Genomic DNA, 19,356 nt, shown 5'->3' with positions numbered 1-19,356 from the left:
GTTTCTGTACCTTAAAGAAAAAAGCAGGGGCGCCTGGGTGGCTCTGAAGGTTAAGTATCCGTCTGACTTCAGCTCAGGTCATGATCTCACGGCTCGTGAGTTCGAGCCCCGAGTGGGGCTCTGTGCTGACAGCTTGGAGCCTGGAGCCTGCTTCAGATTCTGCGTCTCCCGCTCTCTCTGCCCTTCCCCCGCTCTCTCTGCCCTTCCCTCGCTCATGCTCTGTCTCTTTCTCAAAAATAGGTAAACTTTAAAAAAATAAAATAAAATGAAAAAGCAACAAATCACACAGCCCACAAGGAACTAAAACATCCAGGTGTGTGAATTCTGTGGATTAGAAGGCCTTTGCTGAGAATAGAGAAGACAGTGTTAAAAAATGGGAAGTGTGAGTTGAGGGCTGTCGTTTGAAATATAAACCAAGAAGGCTAAGTACCCTACCCACCACAATCACAACACCGTGAAACTTTATAACCGGACCAAAGCCATAAGACACCATAGACAGCTGGGGTACCTGGGTGGCTCAGTTGGTTAAGCATCCGACTTCAGCTCAGGTCATGATCTCATGGTTCGTGAGTTCGAGTCCCACATCAGGTTTTCTGTTGTCAGCTCAGAGCCTGGAACCTCCTTTGGATCCTGTGTCTCCTCTCCTGTTCTCTCTGCCCCTCCCCTGCTTGTGCTCTGTCTGTCTCTCTCTCTCTCTCTCAAAAAATAAATAAATAAACATTAAAAAAAGAGAGAGACCAGAGACAGTTATAAATATGTGCTGTTAACAGAAATGAGTATGTTTGCATGGTTTTCGCAAATTTTTTGTACATTGTCTAATCGCCTAAATTTTTTAAAAGTGTTTTCTAAATAAAAAGAAGGGAACCCATCACCAGAGAGGCTTTTTCTAAACAAAAGCCAAAACCTACCTCAGGCGGGTTGAAAATCACTGGGAGGGTGGGGCACCTGGGTGGCTCAGTCGGTTGGGCGGCCGACTTCGGCTCAGGTCATGATCTCACAGTCCGTGAGTTCGAGCCCCGCGTCGGGCTCTGTGCCGACCGCTCAGAGCCTGAAGCCTGTTTCGGATTCTGTGTCTCCCTCTCTCTCTGACCCTCCCCCGTTCATGCTCTCTCTCTGTCTCAAAAATAAATAAACATTAAAAAAAATTAAAAAAAAAGAAAAGAAAATCACTGGGAGGGTAAGTTAGCAGAGGGATCTTAAAGCATTTACTTCCTTCAGAGCTTGCAAACATTCCACATCATTCAGATGCCAGGGAGGCCGGACTGCCGGAGTCTCCCGAAACCTCTCCTGAGGGATGCCAGAGCCCGATGTTAACCACGTCCTGTCCTCCCTTCACAGGAGTCCTCACTGAGTCCATTTAGCTGACATTTATTTATTGAGCACCTGCCTACTCTGGTCCCAGACACTGATGTGGAAAGGGGAGATAGAGCCGTGAACAGGAGAGGAAACGTCCTTGACCTGATGAAGTTGATATCCTCACGAGAAAGAACAGGCAAGAAACGAGAAAAAAAAATTAATCATGTAATTTCAGAGAATGAGAAGTGCATGTGGAAGATACAGCAGAGCGGTGGGATGGGGGTGGGCAACTTCCACTAAAGGAGTCGAGGAAGACCACTCTGGGGAAGTGACGTGAATGGAGGCCTGAAAGTGTAAACGAAAAAAGCAGGTGCAAGATCATTACCTTCTAGAAATCTGCTGTATGACATCATGCCTATAGTTAATGATACTATATTGTACACTAAATAGATAAAGGGGATTTGAAGTACAAACCTCCAGTTATAAAATAAATAAGTCACAGGGTTGTAAGTACGGCATGACGATTATAGTCCATAAGATTGTGATAACTTTCTAGGGTGACAGATGGTAACTACACTTATCACAGTATTCTGCAGTGCATATAATTGCCGAATCATTGTGTGGTATACCTGAAACCAATATAATATAAGTCACCTTTAATTCAATTAAAATTTTTTTAAATTTTTTGAGGATTATTTATTTCTGAGAGAGAGAGAGTACGCGCGACTGAGCAGGGAAGGGGCAGAGAGAGACAGGGAGACGCAGAATCTGAAGCAGGCTCCAGGCTCTGAGCTGTCAGCACAGAGTCAAACGTGGGGCTCAAACTCACGAACCGTGAAATCATGACCTGAGCTGGAGTCAGAGACTTAACCCACGGAGCCACCCAGGTGCCCCCAAATTGTTTAAATCACACAAAAAATTTTATTTTTTTTAAGTTTATTTTTTAATTTTAAGAGAGAAAGAGAGAGAGAGAGGACAAGCAGGGAGGAGCAGAGAGAGAGGGAGAGAGAGAATCCCAAGTAGGCTCAGCACTGTCAGCACAGAGCCTGATGGGGGGCTCGAGCCCACAAACTGTGAGGTCATTACCTGAGCTGAAATCAAGAGTTGGGGGCTCAACTGACTGACCCACCCAGGCGCCCCCACAAAAAAAATCTTTCAAAGGGTAGATTTCATGTTAAATATTCTTATCACAATAAAAAGTAAAATAAAATAATTTTTACAAGGCCGCTGGAATATGTCAAAATAAACAGGGAAAGAGCATTCTGGGGAGAAGCATTAGCACATGCAAGGGTCCTGAGGCAGGGATTTTACGACTGGTTTAGTAAACCACGAGAATAGCAATGTGGATGGAGGGGTGGAAAGGAGTCAGTGATGGGGAAAAAGGAAAGAGGACGTCAGAGGAAGGGAGCCACAAATCACGCAGGGTTGGCCACAGTTAGAAGTCTGGATTCCATTGTAAGTGTTATGGGAAACCACTAGAGCTTTTAAGGAGAGATATACGCTGGCCCTTGTATTGAAACAAGGTCACTCAGCTCTGATGCGGAGAACATAGTAGAAAGAAGAGAGGAGGCAGGGAGATGGTCAGGAGGCTGGATCTGCCATGGAATGACTAGTGGCCCCAGAATCAAACTCACCCAGCTCCTTACGTGCACCCCTCTTTCTTCCTCCCCTCAAAGCTCAATTATATGGAGGTCTGTCTAGATGTGAGAAAACAATACGTGGCTCTCCTCTCCAACAGTTTACTTTATCTGACCGGCTTTGTAAAGAATAAGTAGCCTGGAAATTTCCTACTGCCCTCTGGATTCCCATGGGTTGTCAAAGTAGAAATCCAAAGGAAATTTGACCTGTAAGAGATATTAATAGAGCTGACAGTTACTGGATACTTACTACGGGCAGATTTTCTGCTGAGGACGTCACACGTGTTATTACCCACGATTACCTCCATTTCACAGATGATGAAACTGGGGCTTCCAGAGTAAATCATTTGACCAAAATTAGGTATCTTAAAAGAGGGACCGCTAGGAATAGAACCCAGTTTGAAGGACTTCAAAGCTACACCCTAGACCACGTGTTGGCAATAAATACACTGGTGTTCAAAGTATGATACGGGGATCAGCAGAATCAGCATCAGCTGGGAGCCTGAACCAAGTACAGACTCTCAGGCCCCACCCCAGACCACTACACGTATAGAAGTTCTAAATTAAGAATTCCTTGCAGTTTCCGGGGGTAAAATCATACCATCTGAGACCAGTCATTTTATTTTCTGGTCTTGCTGCATTATTTAGAACCTCCAAAGTGTTGATTAACCATGGTGATACTGAGAGTCCCATCTAGCACCTGACACCTTGTGAACATGGTTTACTTAATCCACCATTTATAATGCTACCCGCTGTGAGATTTCAATACAGTTTTTCATAGGAAGTGGCAGCCTCTGTGGCACGAGTTGGCAAGCGTTTTCTGTGAAGTGGCAGGGAGCATCTGTTTGAGGCGTTGTGGGCCATGCGGCAGTCTCTGTCACAACTGCTCAACTTTGCTGGGGCCACACGAAAGCAGGCAGAGACAACAGGGAGAGGAATAAAGATGGCTGTGCGCCAATAAAACATCATTTACAAAACCCAGCAGCCCACGGATATGACCTATAGACCCTACTTTGAAGATCCCTGCTTAGGGACAGCATAGGTTTGAATTTTGAGCTGTCGCTTGCTAGTTACATGACCTTGGATAAGTTACTCAACATCTTGGCCCTCAGTTTCCTTATCTGAAAAATGAGGATAATAATGGCACCTCCTTCATGATGTAATTGTGCACAGTGATACCTGTGATGTACTTAGAAGAGTTGCCTACATCAGAAACAGCATTTGGGGCACCTGGTGGCTCAGTCGGTTAAGCGTCTGACTTCAGCTCAGGTCATGATCTCCCGGTTCATGAGTTTGAGCCCCGCGTTAGACTCTGTGTTGACAGCTTGGAGCCTGGAGCCTGAGTGGGATTCTCTCCCTCACTCTCTGCCCCTCCTCTGCTCACACTCTGTCTCTCAAAAACAAATAAACGCTAAAAAAAAAATTTAAAAAATAAAAATAAAATAGCATTCAATGATGTGAGCACAAAAGCAGAAATCTTCCCTGATTTATCTGCCACGGTACTCCCAGTTTCTGGCACACAATAAGCACTCAGTAAATATTTACAGAATAGATAAAAATTAACTATAATATATTTAAGCAGTTTATTTCTATTCCCATTTCACTCAGAGCTTTTATAAAGAATCTCTGCTGAGGGGCACCTGGGTGGGTCAATCGGTTAAGTGTTCAACTCTTGATGTCGGCTCAGGTCATGATCTCACCATTCATGGGATCAAGCCCTGTGTCAGGCTCCATGATGACAGCACAGAGCCTGCTTGGGATCCTCTCCCTCTCTCTCTCTAGCACCTCCCCCACTCATGCACTCTCTCTCTCCCTCCTTCTCCCTCTCTCTCAAAATAAATAAATAAACTTAAAAAAAAGAATCTCTGCTGAAATACATCAAATAACTTTTCATTAGCTCTGCACATAAATTTATTATTTGCCATTTCTATTGAACGTAACACTGGAAGTCCTAGCCAGAGTAATTAGGCAAGAGAAAGAAGAAAATGCTGCCATTTGTGACAACACGGATGAACCTAGAGATTTTGCTAAGTGAAATAAGCCAAACAGAGAAAAACAAATGCCGAATCATAACACTTATATGTAGACTCTAAAATACATTGAACTCACAGAAACCCAGTAAAGGGTGGTTACCAAGGGTTGGGGAGTGTGGGAAATGGGGAGATGCTGGCCAAAGCTTCCAGTTATAAGACGCATAGGTTCTGGACACCCACTGTACAACATGGTGAGTACAGCTAATAATAATGCATTGTATATGTGAACTTTTCTAAGCAAGTGGATATGAAGTATTCTCACCACAAAAAGAAAAAAGTGACTCTAACGGGTGATGGATACATGAATTGGCTTGATTGTAGTTTTCATTTCACAAGGTCTAAAAACATCCCGTTATATACCTCAAATATATACAACTTTTATTGTTCAATTTTAGCTGGGACATAAAATATTAGGGACAGCTATCTGGAAGTCAGGATGAATAAAATCAGTAGCTCTCAACATTCTCTGCACCACATAAATTTTACAGTGTTTTCTCCATGAACCCCACCGTCATGATTTTAAAGCTAGGAAAGGGTTAGGTAACATGATAAACACTGCACGTGCATTATCTCATTCAATCTCCGCAACCACTCTATGAGCGAGAAGCAGTACTATCATTCCCACTTTGCAGGTGAGGTAAGTAAGGCTTAGAAAGTTTAACACGTACCCAAAGGCACACATCCAGCCCTTGGCTGAACCAAGGTTTGAATCCAAATCTGTCTGAATTTAGACCTACTCTTTGAGCCATTCTTATATATATTGCCTCCAAACCCCATGTTTTAAAAATTACTACCTACCTAACTCTGTCTTCTAAATAAACAAAAACACAAGTAATAATAATAACAGTAATAATAATAATAATATAAAATTATCCCGGGAAAATGTATGACATGTTAGGCCTTTTGAAATATTAAAATTACCTTAGAAACTCCATTAGTAGTCTTTTTTAATGTTTATTTATTTTTGAGAGAGAGAGAGAGAGAGAAAGACAGAGAGAGATGGAGTGTGAGAGGGAGAGGGGCAGAGGAAGAGGGAGACACAGAATCTGAAATAGGCTCCAGTCTCCAAGCTGTCAGCACAGAGCTTGATGTGGGACTTGAACCCACAGACCATGAGATCGTGACCTGAGCCAAACTCTGATGCTTAACCGACTGAGCCACCCAGGCACTCCCTCCATTAATAATCTTGAAGGCCTTTTGAGATATGGGGATTAGAGATGGAACCATTAAATATCCTCTAAAATCCCTTCTCATTCCACAATGTCATAAATGACCTTTAAAAAAAAGAGCTCGGGGCGCCTGGGTGGCGCAGTCGGTTAAGCGTCCGACTTCAGCCAGGTCACGATCTCGCGGTCCGTGAGTTCGAGCCCCGCGTCAGGCTCTGGGCTGACGGCTCAGAGCCTGGAGCCTGTTTCCGATTCTGTGTCTCCCTCTCTCTCTGCCCCTCCCCCGTTCATGCTCTGTCTCTCTCTGTCCCAAAAATAAATAAACGTTGAAAAAAAAAAAATTTTTAAAAAAAGAGCTCTACGGACCTCAAGCTGTATTACAAAGCTGTAATCATCAAGACAGTATGGTACTGGCACAAGAACAGACATTCAGATAAATGGAACAGAGTAGAGAACCCAGAAATGGAACCACAAATGTATGGCCAACTAATCTTTAACAAAACAGGAAAGAATATTCAGTGGAATGAAGACAGTCTCTTCAGCAAGGGGTTTTGGGAAAACTGGACAGCAACATGCAGAAGAATGAACCTGGACCACTTTCTTACACCATACACAAAAATACACTCAAATTGGATGAAAGACCTAAATTTAAAACAGGAAGCCATCAAAATCCTCGAGGAGAAAGCAGGCAAAAACCTCTTTGACCTTGGCCACAGTAACTTCTTACTCAACACATCTCCAGAGGCAAGTGAAACAAAAGCAAACGTGAACTATTGGGACCTCATCAAAATAAAAAGCTTCTGCACAGCAAAGGAAACAATCAGCAAAACAAAAAGGCAACTCACAGAATAGGAGAAGATATTTGCAAATGACATATCAGATAAAGGGTTAGTATCCAAAATCTATAAAGAACTTATCCAACTCAACACCCAAAAAACAAATAATCCAGTGAAGAAATGGGCAAAAGACATGAATAGACACTTCTCCAAAGAAGACATCCAGATGACCAACCGACACATGAAAAAATGCTCCACATCACTCATCCTCAGGTAAATACAAATCAAAACCACAATGAGATACCACCTCATACCTGTCAGAATGGCTAACATTAACAACTCAGGCAACAACAGACATTGGCAAGGATGCAGAGAAAGAGGATCTCTTTTGCACTGCTGGTGGGAATGCACACTGGTGCAGCCACTCTGGAAAACAGTATGGAGCTTCCTCAAAAAATTAAAAATAGAACTACCCTACAACCCATCAATTGCACTACTAGGTATTTATCCAAGGGATACAGGTATGCTGTTTCAAAGGAGCACATGCATCCCAATGTTTATAGTAGCACTATCAACAATAGCCAAAGTATGGAAAGAGCCCAGATGTCTATTGATGGGTGAATGAATAAAGAAGATGTGGTATACGAGGCACCTGGGTGGCTCAGTTGGTTAAGAAGATGTATATACATACATGTTCTATACATGTTCTATATATATATATATATATATATATATATATATATATACATATACATACACACACACACACATACAATGGAGTATTACTCAACAATCAAAAAGAATGAAGTCTTGCCATTTGCAACTACGTGGATGGAACTAGAGGGTATTATGCCAAGCGAAATTAGCCAGAGAAACACAAATAGCATGTGACTTCACTCATATGAGGACTTTAAGATACAAAACAGATGAACATAAGGGAAGGGAAGCAAAAATAATATAAAAACAGGGAGGGGGACAAAACATAAGAGACTCTTAAATATGGAGAACAAACAGAGGGTTGCTGGAGGGGTTGTGGGAGGGGAGGATGGGCTAAATGGGTAAAGGGGCATTAAGGAATCTACCCCTGAAATCATTGTTGCACTATATACTAACTTGGATGTAAATTAAAAAAATAAATTAAATAAAAATAAAAAATAAAAATAAATAAAAAAAGAACTCTAGATGGTCCTCCATTTCTCCAGGGGACACTGAAAGAAAACCATGTCTTTGGATGAATTTGAATGAAGCATCATTATTCATTAATCTCAACAAACATTACTGAGAGACTGAGGTCAGGATTTGAATGGTTCAACACCCAAGTAGATGGTGAGTGGAGGCTCTGGTTTTAGATATGTGAAACAGGAGATACTCATCAGTGATGCAATAGAGATGTCAAGTAGACAGTGAATATACAAGTCTGGAGTTCAGGGGTGAGGTTGGCTGGAAATAACACATTTGAGAGTCATCAGCCTATTGTCTGTATTTAAAGCCTAAAGAAACTGAACCATTTGCAAATAAATAAATAAATAAACAAACAAACAAACAAATAAATAAATAAGAAAAGAGGACCTAGGACCAAGACCCACCTCGAGGGGAAGTTAGGGAAAGAGAAGAAGCCAGCAAAATAGACTAAGAAGTAAAATCAGAAATATAAAGGGGCGCCTGGGTGCTCAGTCTGTTGAGCGTCCAACTTCCGGCTCCAGTCATGATCTCACAGTTGGTGGGTTCAAACTCTGCATCAGGCTCGCTGCTGTCAGCACAGAGCCTCCTTTGGGTCCTCCGCCCCCCTCCCTCTCGGCCCCAGCCCCCCTTGCACTCTCTCACACAAAAATAAAAAAATAAACATTAAAAAAAAAAAAAGCAGGGTTGCCTGGGTGGCTGGCTCAGTTGGTTAAGCATCCGACTTTGGGTCAGGTCATGCTCTCACAGTTCTTGAGTTCAAGCCCCAAGTCTGGCTCTGTGCCGACAGCTTGGAGCTTGCAGCCTGCTTCTAATTCTGTGTCTCCTTCTCTCTCTGCCCCTCTCCCGCTCATTCTCTGTCTCTCTCTCTCAAAAATAAATAAATATTTAAAAAATTTTAAAGCAAAAAAGCTATTTTTAAAAATCAGAACTATAAAGTAAAATTAGGAGAAATTGCTTTTCCAGAAGCAAAGAGAGCAGAGGATATTGCAAAATATGCCCTCCCCACTAAAAAAAAGAAAAGAAAAGAAAATGCTGCATGTAGAAGTGATCTTTTTAAAAACATGATTTCAAGGTAAATCAAGTGAAAATAATAATTTTTCTTTCCCCAACCGACTTCATCATTGAACTTATCAACAAGTTACTAAAAGATGACCCTCAGGGAAGATGTACCAGTGGAATAATCCTGATGCAATTTTAATTTTTAAGGAACACTGTATTTAATCTTGTTGCTTTCTGCTTCCCAGGCACACCTCAGTCATCTCAGGGGACCAAGAATGTCGCTTTAGCCAGATTAGTTATGAATGTCCTTACTGGATGATAATTTCGAGTCTGAATGTCAGGGGAACTTCAAAAGTAAGTTTTAGACTACAGAGATGTAGTAAGTAGAGCCCAGACGTTACCTTATACAAAGAAGAAAAAGGCAGCGTAGAACATATCTTCAGGCTAAGAGTTGATCAGATAGGAATCAGGTTGAGTTTGAGAAGTGTTTTAACCTAGTGTCCTGAATCAGCCAGATCTCTGAATCTAGAAGTGATCAGCATGCCTGCCTGGGGATCCTCTGAGGACAGAACGACCTAGGGGCAGATTCCTGGGGTTCTCAGTGTTTGGCAAAGGATCCAAGGAAATCTGCAATGGCTTACAGTCCACATGAGTCCAGCATAAGGTAAGAATCTCCTCCCAGACACCAGATTTGAGAAGATTAGGAAAATCCCTAGCTTGTAAAAGCCAAGCCTTGTGGTAGACACCGACCAGGGAAGAGAAGCTAAGGACGGAGCCTTTCAGAGAAAGAGTCAAAGTCCAGTTCCTAAGAAGAACCAATGTTTTACACACGACAGTTTCGGGGGAACTCAAGAATACATACCGTAAAATCCATGCTCTTCAAATTGCTGAGTGGCAAGAAGGAGCTTCTGTCCAAAAAGATCAAGGGATCATACTCTAGATCAGATTAAGAGTTCACCGCTAATTAACACTGAAACATACAGATGTCAATACTTTTTTTTTTTTTAATTTTTTTTTTCAACGTTTATTTTTTATTTTGGGACAGAGAGAGACAGAGCATGAACGGGCGAGGGGCAGAGAGAGAGGGAGACACAGAATCGGAAACAGGCTCCAGGCTCTGAGCCATCAGCCCAGAGCCCGACGCGGGGCTCGAACTCCCGGACCGCGAGATCGTGACCTGGCTGAAGTCGGACACTTAACCGACTGCGCCACCCAGGCGCCCCAGATGTCAATACTTTTAAGGCTTCCTCTAGTTTAAAAAAATCCATCACTCCAAACTTCAAACTTACAGAAGCCGAAAAATTAGGAAACATTCATTTCTATTATTAAAGGAATTACAAGGAGGATCCTTCACATTGAGAATCCCCTTATGCATTAAAAGGTAATTCTAATTACATGCATTTTTCAAAAGACATTATTGCACAGAGATATGCCTGTGTGCCCAGCATGTTATCCTTTCATGAGAATACTTAAGTGAATTTGACTTTTACTATTTTTACTGCTCTCATTCAATTTTGAACTCTTTGAACACTGACCTCTCTCATTCTCTACATGTTTCCTCCTTTTCCCAGACACCTGAGCAATGCCTTGCATAAAGTAGAGCCTTAACAAACGTTTTTTAAAGGGTTTGTTAAGGTAAATATTGTTGATTAAATGGGTAGTGGATGAAGAGGAAGAAAAGGAGGAGCAAAAAGGAAAAGAAAGAGATTACAAATTAGAGGACTGAGCATTGACTTGTAATAAACTGAGGAAGTCTTGTGACACATCACTTTCCAGTGAAATAGTTTTGTTGACAGTGGACAATTGGAATTTAAAAATTTGGGGGGCACCTGGGTGGTTCAGTCGGTTAAGCATCCAAGTCTTGATTTTGGCTCAGGTTGTGATCTCATGGTCATGAGACTGAGTCCCACATTGGGCTCCATGCTGATAGCATGGAGCCTGCTTGGGATTCTCTCTCTCCCTCTCTCTTCCCCTCCCCTGCTTGTGATTTCTCTCTCTCTCTCTCTCTCTCTCTCTCAAAATAAATAAACTTTAAAAATTTTAAAATTTTGTCTCTCTAGGACACATAACATTCAGCCTTACACATATAGTACATTGCTCAGTGATGTACAGTTCCATTTTCTTTTTTATTTTTAAAGGTTATTTATTTATTGTGTGTGTGAGAGAGAGAGGGGGAGAGTATGGGGAGGGGCAGAGAGAGAGAGGGAGGGAATCCCAAGCATGCTCTGCACTGTTAACACGAAGCCCAATTCAGAGCTCGATCTCACGGACCATGAGATCATGACCTAAGCCTAAATCAAGGGTTGGTCACTTAACCTACTGAGCCACCCAGGCGCCCCTGTACAGTTTATTTGAATGGTAGAAGCTTAGACTTGCTTCCAGATTGACCTAAGAATTAAGTGCTACTTTGCCATTTAACAGCTGAGCAAGTTCGTCAAACCCAGAAGCCTGAATTTCTTCATCTAAAAAGTTTGTACAATAAAGGTATCTGTTGAATATTCACTGAAGGACCACTTAAGTGAAATGATCCCTGAAAAATGATTAGCACAGTGTACAAGTGCCCAATAAATGTTGCCCATTGGTATGCAGTAGGAGAATAACTTTTGGTTAAATACCTGAATATTTCCTTTGACATATTCAAAATATGCTTGTAAAAGTATTATGTTGAATCATGTGAAATTGCCTAAATGCTACCATTATTGGTTTTCAGAAACAAATTCCATATGATTCAACATATTTGAGTAAAGCAATACCACATTGGCATTTCTTCTTTCCAGATGCTGCTGCCAGAAAATTCTCACAAAAGACTCTTCCAGAGTAGAGTCTCTTTAGGTATCAAATCTCTTGAGATATATAAATGGATATGAAATCTGAATTTCATTTTATGAATGATATTTATGACTTCATAAGTTCATATATGAAATTCACATATATTCAGACATATAGAAAATGTTATTCAATAATGTCTTGTAAGGACAAATATATCTTTTGTTTGGTACATCTGACATTGGGACATTTTCTTTGAATCATTACGAATAGATCTTCCAGCTGGTATGAGTATCTTCAGAAACCACGAACACTATGCTTCAAACAGGGTTTTTGTCCTGTGAATGGTGGTTATAACATTGTTCTTCCTTCTCTGTTCATCCTATGATCAAAACTCCCAAGTTAAGAGTTCATCTTCCTCTGTAGGTGAGTCCAACTTTGTGCTAAGAGATATGCCATTGTAGGTCAAATAGGCCAGATAAACCTGAAGTCAAGACATTTTATATAAGCTATCTTTTAATAGTAACAACTAATTTCTGAGACAGTGGCCACTGCTCATTCTATTCAAAGAGGAATTATGCAATATAAGGTGACATAGGAAACTAGAAATGGAACCAGAGGTGTGAAAAAGATTTCCCAAAAAATATTAGATACACCTGCCAGGCATTCTACCCAGCAATTTAAAACTTTCTCAGTCTCAAGATAGATAATGGAAGGAATCAATGAATCAGTATACTTTATACACTGCCATGCATCCCAGTAGGTTCTTTTATGGACATTGTTCCATTTTCACCTCACAACATTCTTGTAAAAAAGTGAGGTGTTATTCTGAGCAAATGGAATTCTCTCTCTTAGGGAGAGCAAGTGACTTAGCAAGATCACAAAACTATTAAGTAGAAAGCTGGAATTTGAATGCACGTCATTCAATTCCAGCATAGCCTCCTCTGTAACATATTTCTTGGAAGGATCATCTCCCCCAAATTATATGCTTGTTTTATATACGCATTTTCCTAAGTTCTAGTTGTCTAACCAAAGAGGCAGTTTACTGACTTAGTGAAAAGACCACCTTTTAACTAACTTTTCAGCCCTTATTTTAAATGTTGCCTACAATTTTAATTGAGGGAAACTGACAAGGGGGGGTATGCAAAAGTGTTTTAAACACAACAAGAATAAGGGGAAATCTAGCCAACAGTCTTGTCCCTATGACTGCACAGAACAGATGACATCCCAATCATCTTTGCATCCCCTGCAGTGCCTTGCATGTTTAAATGATGAATTAAAAAATGCTTGGACAAGTTGGGCAATCTCTTTGGAAGAGATGGACCAGATAATGTGCCAGAGCTCTGATTCTGTGGGCATCTGTGACCTTTTATGGCCACTAATCAACCCGGACAGGAATTACATGAAGGACAATTCGTGGAGAACTCGTGGAGCCATGTTCTTCATTGTCTGATGGTAAACAGTCTCAGGAGATGATAAACCATCTTTCCAAAGACTGGCTATCCCCTGAGTGTTTTCTCTGAGCCTCACTTATCTTAGAAAATGGTGACTACTACTTGAGTTGTTTTCTTTTGAATAATAAGGGAGGAGACTTTCCAAATCAAGACTGTATATTTGGGAAGTTGGAAAATTATTTTTCACTGGGTAATAGCCAATCTATGGTCTAAATCAGTACATCTAAAGCTTTTCTATTTAAGTACTAATTAATTAGCATGAGAGACAATTTATATTCGTAAGGACTTGGTGAGCAGCCACAAGTAATAAATCTCCTGGAAATCTTGTTTCTAATCTCCCAAAATCATGCAGATCTTCCTTCTATGTATACTATCTCCACTTTTTTTTACATGAAATAATTTTGCAAAAATTTTCAAGGTAAAATTGACCTTTTAAGAAAGCTGCACCATCTTGATTCTGGACTTCATTTTTGTCCTGGACATAGCTTTGTACCCTGTAGATTGTAGAATATACACATTTTTTTTTAAGTTTATTTGTTTTTGAGAGAGAAAAAGCATGAGTAGGGGAGGGACGGGGCAGAGTGGGGAGAGAGAGAATCCCAAGCAGGTTCCATGCTGCCAGCACAGAACCCGACACAGGGCTCAAACCCACAAACTGTGAGATAGTGACCTGAGCTGAAATCAAGAATCACACGCTAAACTGACTGAGCCACCCAGGCACCCGGAATATGGTTTCAGAAGCATGCATAGATACAAATAACCACCACTATCCCTCAGGATTTATATAAAGAGTAGTCAGTAAAGATTTCAGTTATTTATTTGCACGATGCCCAACATTTGGTTCAATATTTTGGCATCATATAGAAGGAGTATCTGAAAGAAATATCAAGACCATCTTTTGAAATGTGTCTACTTGGTTTCTTCTTTGCAATAACGAAAGCACTTCATATAACCTACAATTCATATAGCTTCCAGATAGAACCTAACTTACATCTTTATCTTGTCACAATGAAGAGACTACCATGGGTGGGGAAATTTGCAGAAAGAAATGAAGAGAATAGTTAGATAGGAAACTGGATAATGTGGCACTTGGATTTCTTATTCAGAACCCTGGATTTCATAGTATTTCTCTATGTTTGATTTCCTGTTCCCTTTTCTAGACCTTGTAATGAAATGAAGCCAATGCAGCCTATACATTACATTTAGACTCAAGTGCTTTGAGATTAGGTGGATTTATGCCCAAGACTTCCTGTGCCCAAGGAGGTGGTAACTGAGAAAACAAATGAACAGAAGGCACCATTTGGAATTTCCATCTCTAGTGTCCTTCTTATGAATTGAGTTATTCATTTGTATTCACCTGAATAGGTTTGGTTCAATACAAAGCTACTGTGTTGGTTTTGGGACTAGACTCTTAGCCACCAGAAGACAGGATATTAAAACTTCAGGCTCCTATGAAGACCCTTTGGACATCACTCAGGACTCCGGGGCCTGGGCCACAGAAGACCTTCTCTTTGTTTCCATGTTGTCTCTCGTGAAGGATGAATTAAACCACTCTCCTCCGTCTTCACCCAAACATCATAGTTTTTAACCAAATCCTTTCTCCCTGCTCCTTATAAGAGAAAGAAAGGAGATTCTTTTTGTTACATTGTTACAGGCAGCATTTACTAAATAAAACAACAGTCTAGATTGTAATTATGCTTTTCAAATCTGAAAATACTGTAATCTAACATTTTTGTTCTCAGATCTTAGGTGCTCTTTTTACCATTGACCATCTAGAGTTCTACCTACGGATGAAAATATAATCAAATAACAAAGCCATTTAGGAAATATAAAGTAGTATAGAAGGAGGCAGTATGGTATGAACCAAAATCAAGCACGAGACTTTTGTGGTCAAATAGACTGTATTCAAATCCTTCCTCTCTCACTTTCTACCTGTATGACTTCAAAACATGTCTTAACCTCTTTAAGCCTCTGTCTTCATCTGTAAAATGGGATGATAATAGTACAGGCCTCTTAAAATGGCTTTGTGGACTAAGTGAACTAATACACCGAAATCATTTTCCACCATGCCTACCACTTAACATGGAATAAATGACAATTTGTCATAAGACGCATCCTCTGTCCTCAGGGAACATAGAATATAATTTGGAATAGGATATAATAAAAGACAGTGTACTAGCACTAAAATCATAACACTCAGAGAAACATAGAATTTCAGGGAAAGGAGAGAGGGATTTTTTTTTAACTGGAGTGACCTAGGAAGACCATGAAAAGAAGAACATGACTTAGAATTTGAAAGTTGAACAGGATTTGGATTAGGCAAAAGAGAGATGATGAGATTTCTAACTGGAAGGAGAACAGAAGTATGTGAAGCACAAAGAAGAATGATGGAGAAGAGGCCAATGAGTAGACTCCATAGTACATGACAGGGATAATTGAGGCCATGGTGGGATTAGCCTAAAACAGTCAAGTCCAAGAGACACTGGAATCATCAGCAGAGGAGCATGAAGGTCATTTAGGCAATGGGAAGGCACTGAAAATGACTAAGTAGGTGGGTAATGTGATAATGGAGAATAGGATGGATGATAACGGGAAGAGGAAGGAAAATGGGAGATTAGATAGGAGGCTATCACAAGAACCCAAATGTAAGATAACAATGGATAGAAATGACTGGGGCAGTAGAAAAGGACCAAAGCAATAGATATGAGAAATTTTTGAAGGACAAACTATCAGCATTTAGGAACAAATTGAGTAAAGGAGAGAAAGCAGCCTGAATCAATGTTTCTAGGTGTCGAGCTAAATTACAGTGTGTGCTGTAATATCACAGCACACCAGGACCACAATTCTCTTTAAATTATAACCTACATCCAATTAAACTTTCCTAAAACGTTTTTGCTTTGAGTTTCCCATGATGAGATAATACCCTATTTTATCCATTTTGTAACTTTGAACTTTAAGCTGACTTTACTCATTCATTCATTCAGTAAATACTTCTTGGAAAGCTTCCTGTATCAGGCATGGTGCTAGGCACAAGAATCAAAGCAAAGAGCATCAAAATCGCCACCATGGAGGATCTCTCAGTCCTCCTCTTCAGGGTAGAGGAGGAAATGAGAGGAGTGGCATATGTGTAAATTATAATATTCCACGATTTGCTCTGAAATGAAAGGGTGCCCATAACCACTGAGGTCCCTCAGAAAGTGCTCTAACATTAAACAGGGGAATGTGACTGCGTCACATTAAATGTGAGGTACCTAGAGACACATGTCATCTTTCCTTTTTCTAGATCCAGCACACTACCCACGGAAGAAATAAATAAAACTGCAAAGATACAATTCTTCTTTCGTACATTCTCAGCTGACCCTAAGGTACAAGTAGGGATTTTTGTGGCCTTCCTGACGATGTACCTGATCAGCCTCAGCGGAAACACCACAATTGCAGTCATTGTCCAGATCAACCACTCCCTCCACATCCCCATGTACTTTTTTCTGGCGAACCTGGCAGTTCTGGAAATCTTCTATACATCTTCCATTGCCCCACTGGCCTTGGCGAACCTTCTTTCAATGGGCAGGACTCCTGTTTCCATCCCTGGCTGTGGGACCCAAATGTTTTTCTTTGTCTTCCTGGGTGGAGCTGATTGTGTCCTGCTTGCGGTCATGGCTTATGACCGGTTTGTAGCAATCTGCTACCCTCTACGATACACCCACGTCATGAGCTGGCCCTTGTGTGTGGAGCTGGTGGTAGGGTCCCTGGTGCTGGGGTTCCTGCTGTCGCTGCCACTGACTATTTTGATCTTCCGTTTCCCATTCTGCAACAACAATGAGATCTACCACTTCTACTGTGACATGCCTGCTGTCATGCGCCTGGCCTGTGCGGACACACACATTCACAAGACTGCCCTGTACATCGTCAGCTTCATCGTCCTAAGCGTCCCACTCTCATTAATCTCCATCTCCTACGTCTTCATCGTGGCAGCCATTTTACGGATCCGGTCAACAGAAGGGCGCCACCGAGCCTTCTCCACCTGCTCCTCGCACATCTTAGTGGTCCTCCTGCAGTATGGCTGCACCAGCTTTATATACTTGTCTCCCAGTTCCAGCTACTCTCCTGAGATGGGCCGGGTGGTGTCCGTGGTCTACACCTTCATCACTCCCATTTTAAACCCTTTGATCTACAGTATGCGGAACAAGGAACTGAAAGATGCCCTACAGAAGGCGCTGAGGAAGTTCTAGGTAGAATGATCCCATGACTTGTCAAAATTGGACACTTGAGGGCAAAACGGGATGCTATTAATAATTATGCTGTGACAGCATGCATGAGCCAAGAATGTCCTCGCAAACTGAGATATGGCCCACTATTCTAGGATCACCAGAGGAGAAGAATACTACTGTGTAATTGAAATAAAGCTGTGTCATGGAGGGCAGCATGTCCTGGGCATTGATGAAAGAACATCAACATTTATTGGACTTTATATACTAGGCACTTTACATGGGTTATCTCACTTAGCCCATAGTAAGTACCACTGTCCTCAGTTTTTTAGAAAAGGAAACCAAAATGGCTAACAAAAGACATACCCAGGATGAGAACACAGGTATTTAAAAAATCTAAAGATGGGCCGCCTGGCTCAGTGGCTCAGTTGGTTGAGCCTCTGACTCTCGACTTCAGCTCAGGTCATGATCCCAGGGTCATGGGATTGAGCCCTGCATCGGGCTCCATGCTGAGCATAGAGCCTGCTTCAGATTCTCTCTTTCTCCCTCTGCTCCTTTCCCCTGCTTCTACTCTCTCTCTCTCTCTAAAAAATTAAAAATTAAAAAAAATTGTTAATAGAAATCTAAAGACTAAGCTATCTTCACACAATATTGGCCAAGCTGGCCCTGAATGCCAAAAAAAGAAGAAAAGAAAAGAAAAGAAAAGAAAAGAAAAGAAAAGAAAAGAAAAGAAAAGAAAAGAAAAGAAAAAGAGGAGGTTTTGCAGTTGGCCAAAGGAAGGGGGACTTTTTTTTTAATATGGTTTTGTTGTATTAACCAAAAAGAAAACTCATAACTCTCATAACTTTTAAAGATCACCCCAGCAATAAAAAGGATAGTAATGAAGGAAAATGCTACTTAATTTAATAAGTGAAAATATGGGAAAGGGAGAGAGTGAGCCTCGTTGAATCGCGGACTCCACCAGAATCCCTTCTATAGCATCTCAGTGTTCCAGACTCTGCTTGAGCTTCCAAGGAGAGAGATCATTAACTTGTAAGACACCACATTCTTGTTGGACAACTTGTTACAGTACCACACATTCGTTTGAGCTGAAGTCCATCTACAAACAACTTCCTCCCACTGATCCTGTTTTTACCCTCTAGAGCTTTCTTCTCCTTGACAGTTCTTCTAAGTATTAGGATGGATTTTGTGTCTTCTTTTAAGTCTTTAGCTCTCTTCTCTGTAGAGCAAATACTCCATCAGTTTTCTCTCCAGGAGATCATATTTGTATGCTCTCACACCAGTCACCTTCTAATTTTCCCTCGTTCCATGTCCTTCTACAAATTTTCACCCAGAAATGAACACAATCCACTGAGAATATTTTGTTCTGCGGAACTGTTATTTTCCATGACCTGTGAACTATGTTTCTATCAATTGCTCTTGATCACTGTAACCTCTCATAAATTTGGTATCAAATAAAATCTCCATATTGTTTCATATGCCTTTCAATACTGCCTGACCACAATTTATTTTACTAACATATGTGTAGGACTTCTCATTTAACACTAATATATTGATTTTTTTATTGGTTTAGTCCAAGAGATCCAAACTACCAAAGTTATCTTCAGGAATTATATTATTCATCTAGTTTTATGTCATGGTCAAGATTACAATTATATTTCATTTCCTTTGTCGAAATCATTAACCGATATCTAGAATAGAACATGATAAATAAGCACCTATGGTAGTCCTCCTCTTTGGGAATTGTTGTCCAACTGGATAGAAATATGCTCAGTTAATACCATCAGTGGCACATTGTCACGGTTATGACCCTCCTAGTGGATCTCCCCTCCCTGAATCCAT

The 19,356-nt window shown here is 40.9% G+C and overlaps 1 protein-coding gene across 1 annotated transcript; it reads left to right on the top strand.

Annotated features, from left to right (window-relative positions):
- Window positions 1-16,326: 16,326 nt before the first annotated feature.
- LOC124506089 (olfactory receptor 10V1) lies at window positions 16,327-17,538 on the top strand. Its single transcript, XM_047072080.1, has 2 exons — window positions 16,327-16,436; window positions 16,593-17,538. The coding sequence occupies exons 1-2, from the start codon at window positions 16,327-16,329 to the stop codon at window positions 17,536-17,538; spliced, it is 1,056 nt and encodes a 351-aa protein (XP_046928036.1).
- The last annotated feature ends 1,818 nt before the right edge of the window (window positions 17,539-19,356 follow it).

This window comes from Lynx rufus, unplaced genomic scaffold (genome assembly GCF_022079265.1).
Source record: "Lynx rufus isolate CCGP_SWC_20201006 ecotype Redwood Valley unplaced genomic scaffold, mLynRuf1.p SCAF_9, whole genome shotgun sequence".
Classification (NCBI taxonomy): Eukaryota; Metazoa; Chordata; class Mammalia; order Carnivora; family Felidae; genus Lynx; species Lynx rufus.
The sequence above is the reverse complement of the archived record's forward strand: the minus strand, read 5'-3'. Positions and strand labels throughout refer to the sequence as shown.

Excerpts from the sequence above, each read along its gene's own strand:
- LOC124506089 (XM_047072080.1), top strand. The coding sequence starts at position 16,327 with ATGGTGCTAGGCACAAGAATCAAAGCAAAGAGCATCAAAATCGCCACC. Across the intron at positions 16,437-16,592 it reads ATGAGAGGAGTGGCATATGT|ATCCAGCACACTACCCACGG; the intron begins GTAAATTATAAT and ends TCCTTTTTCTAG.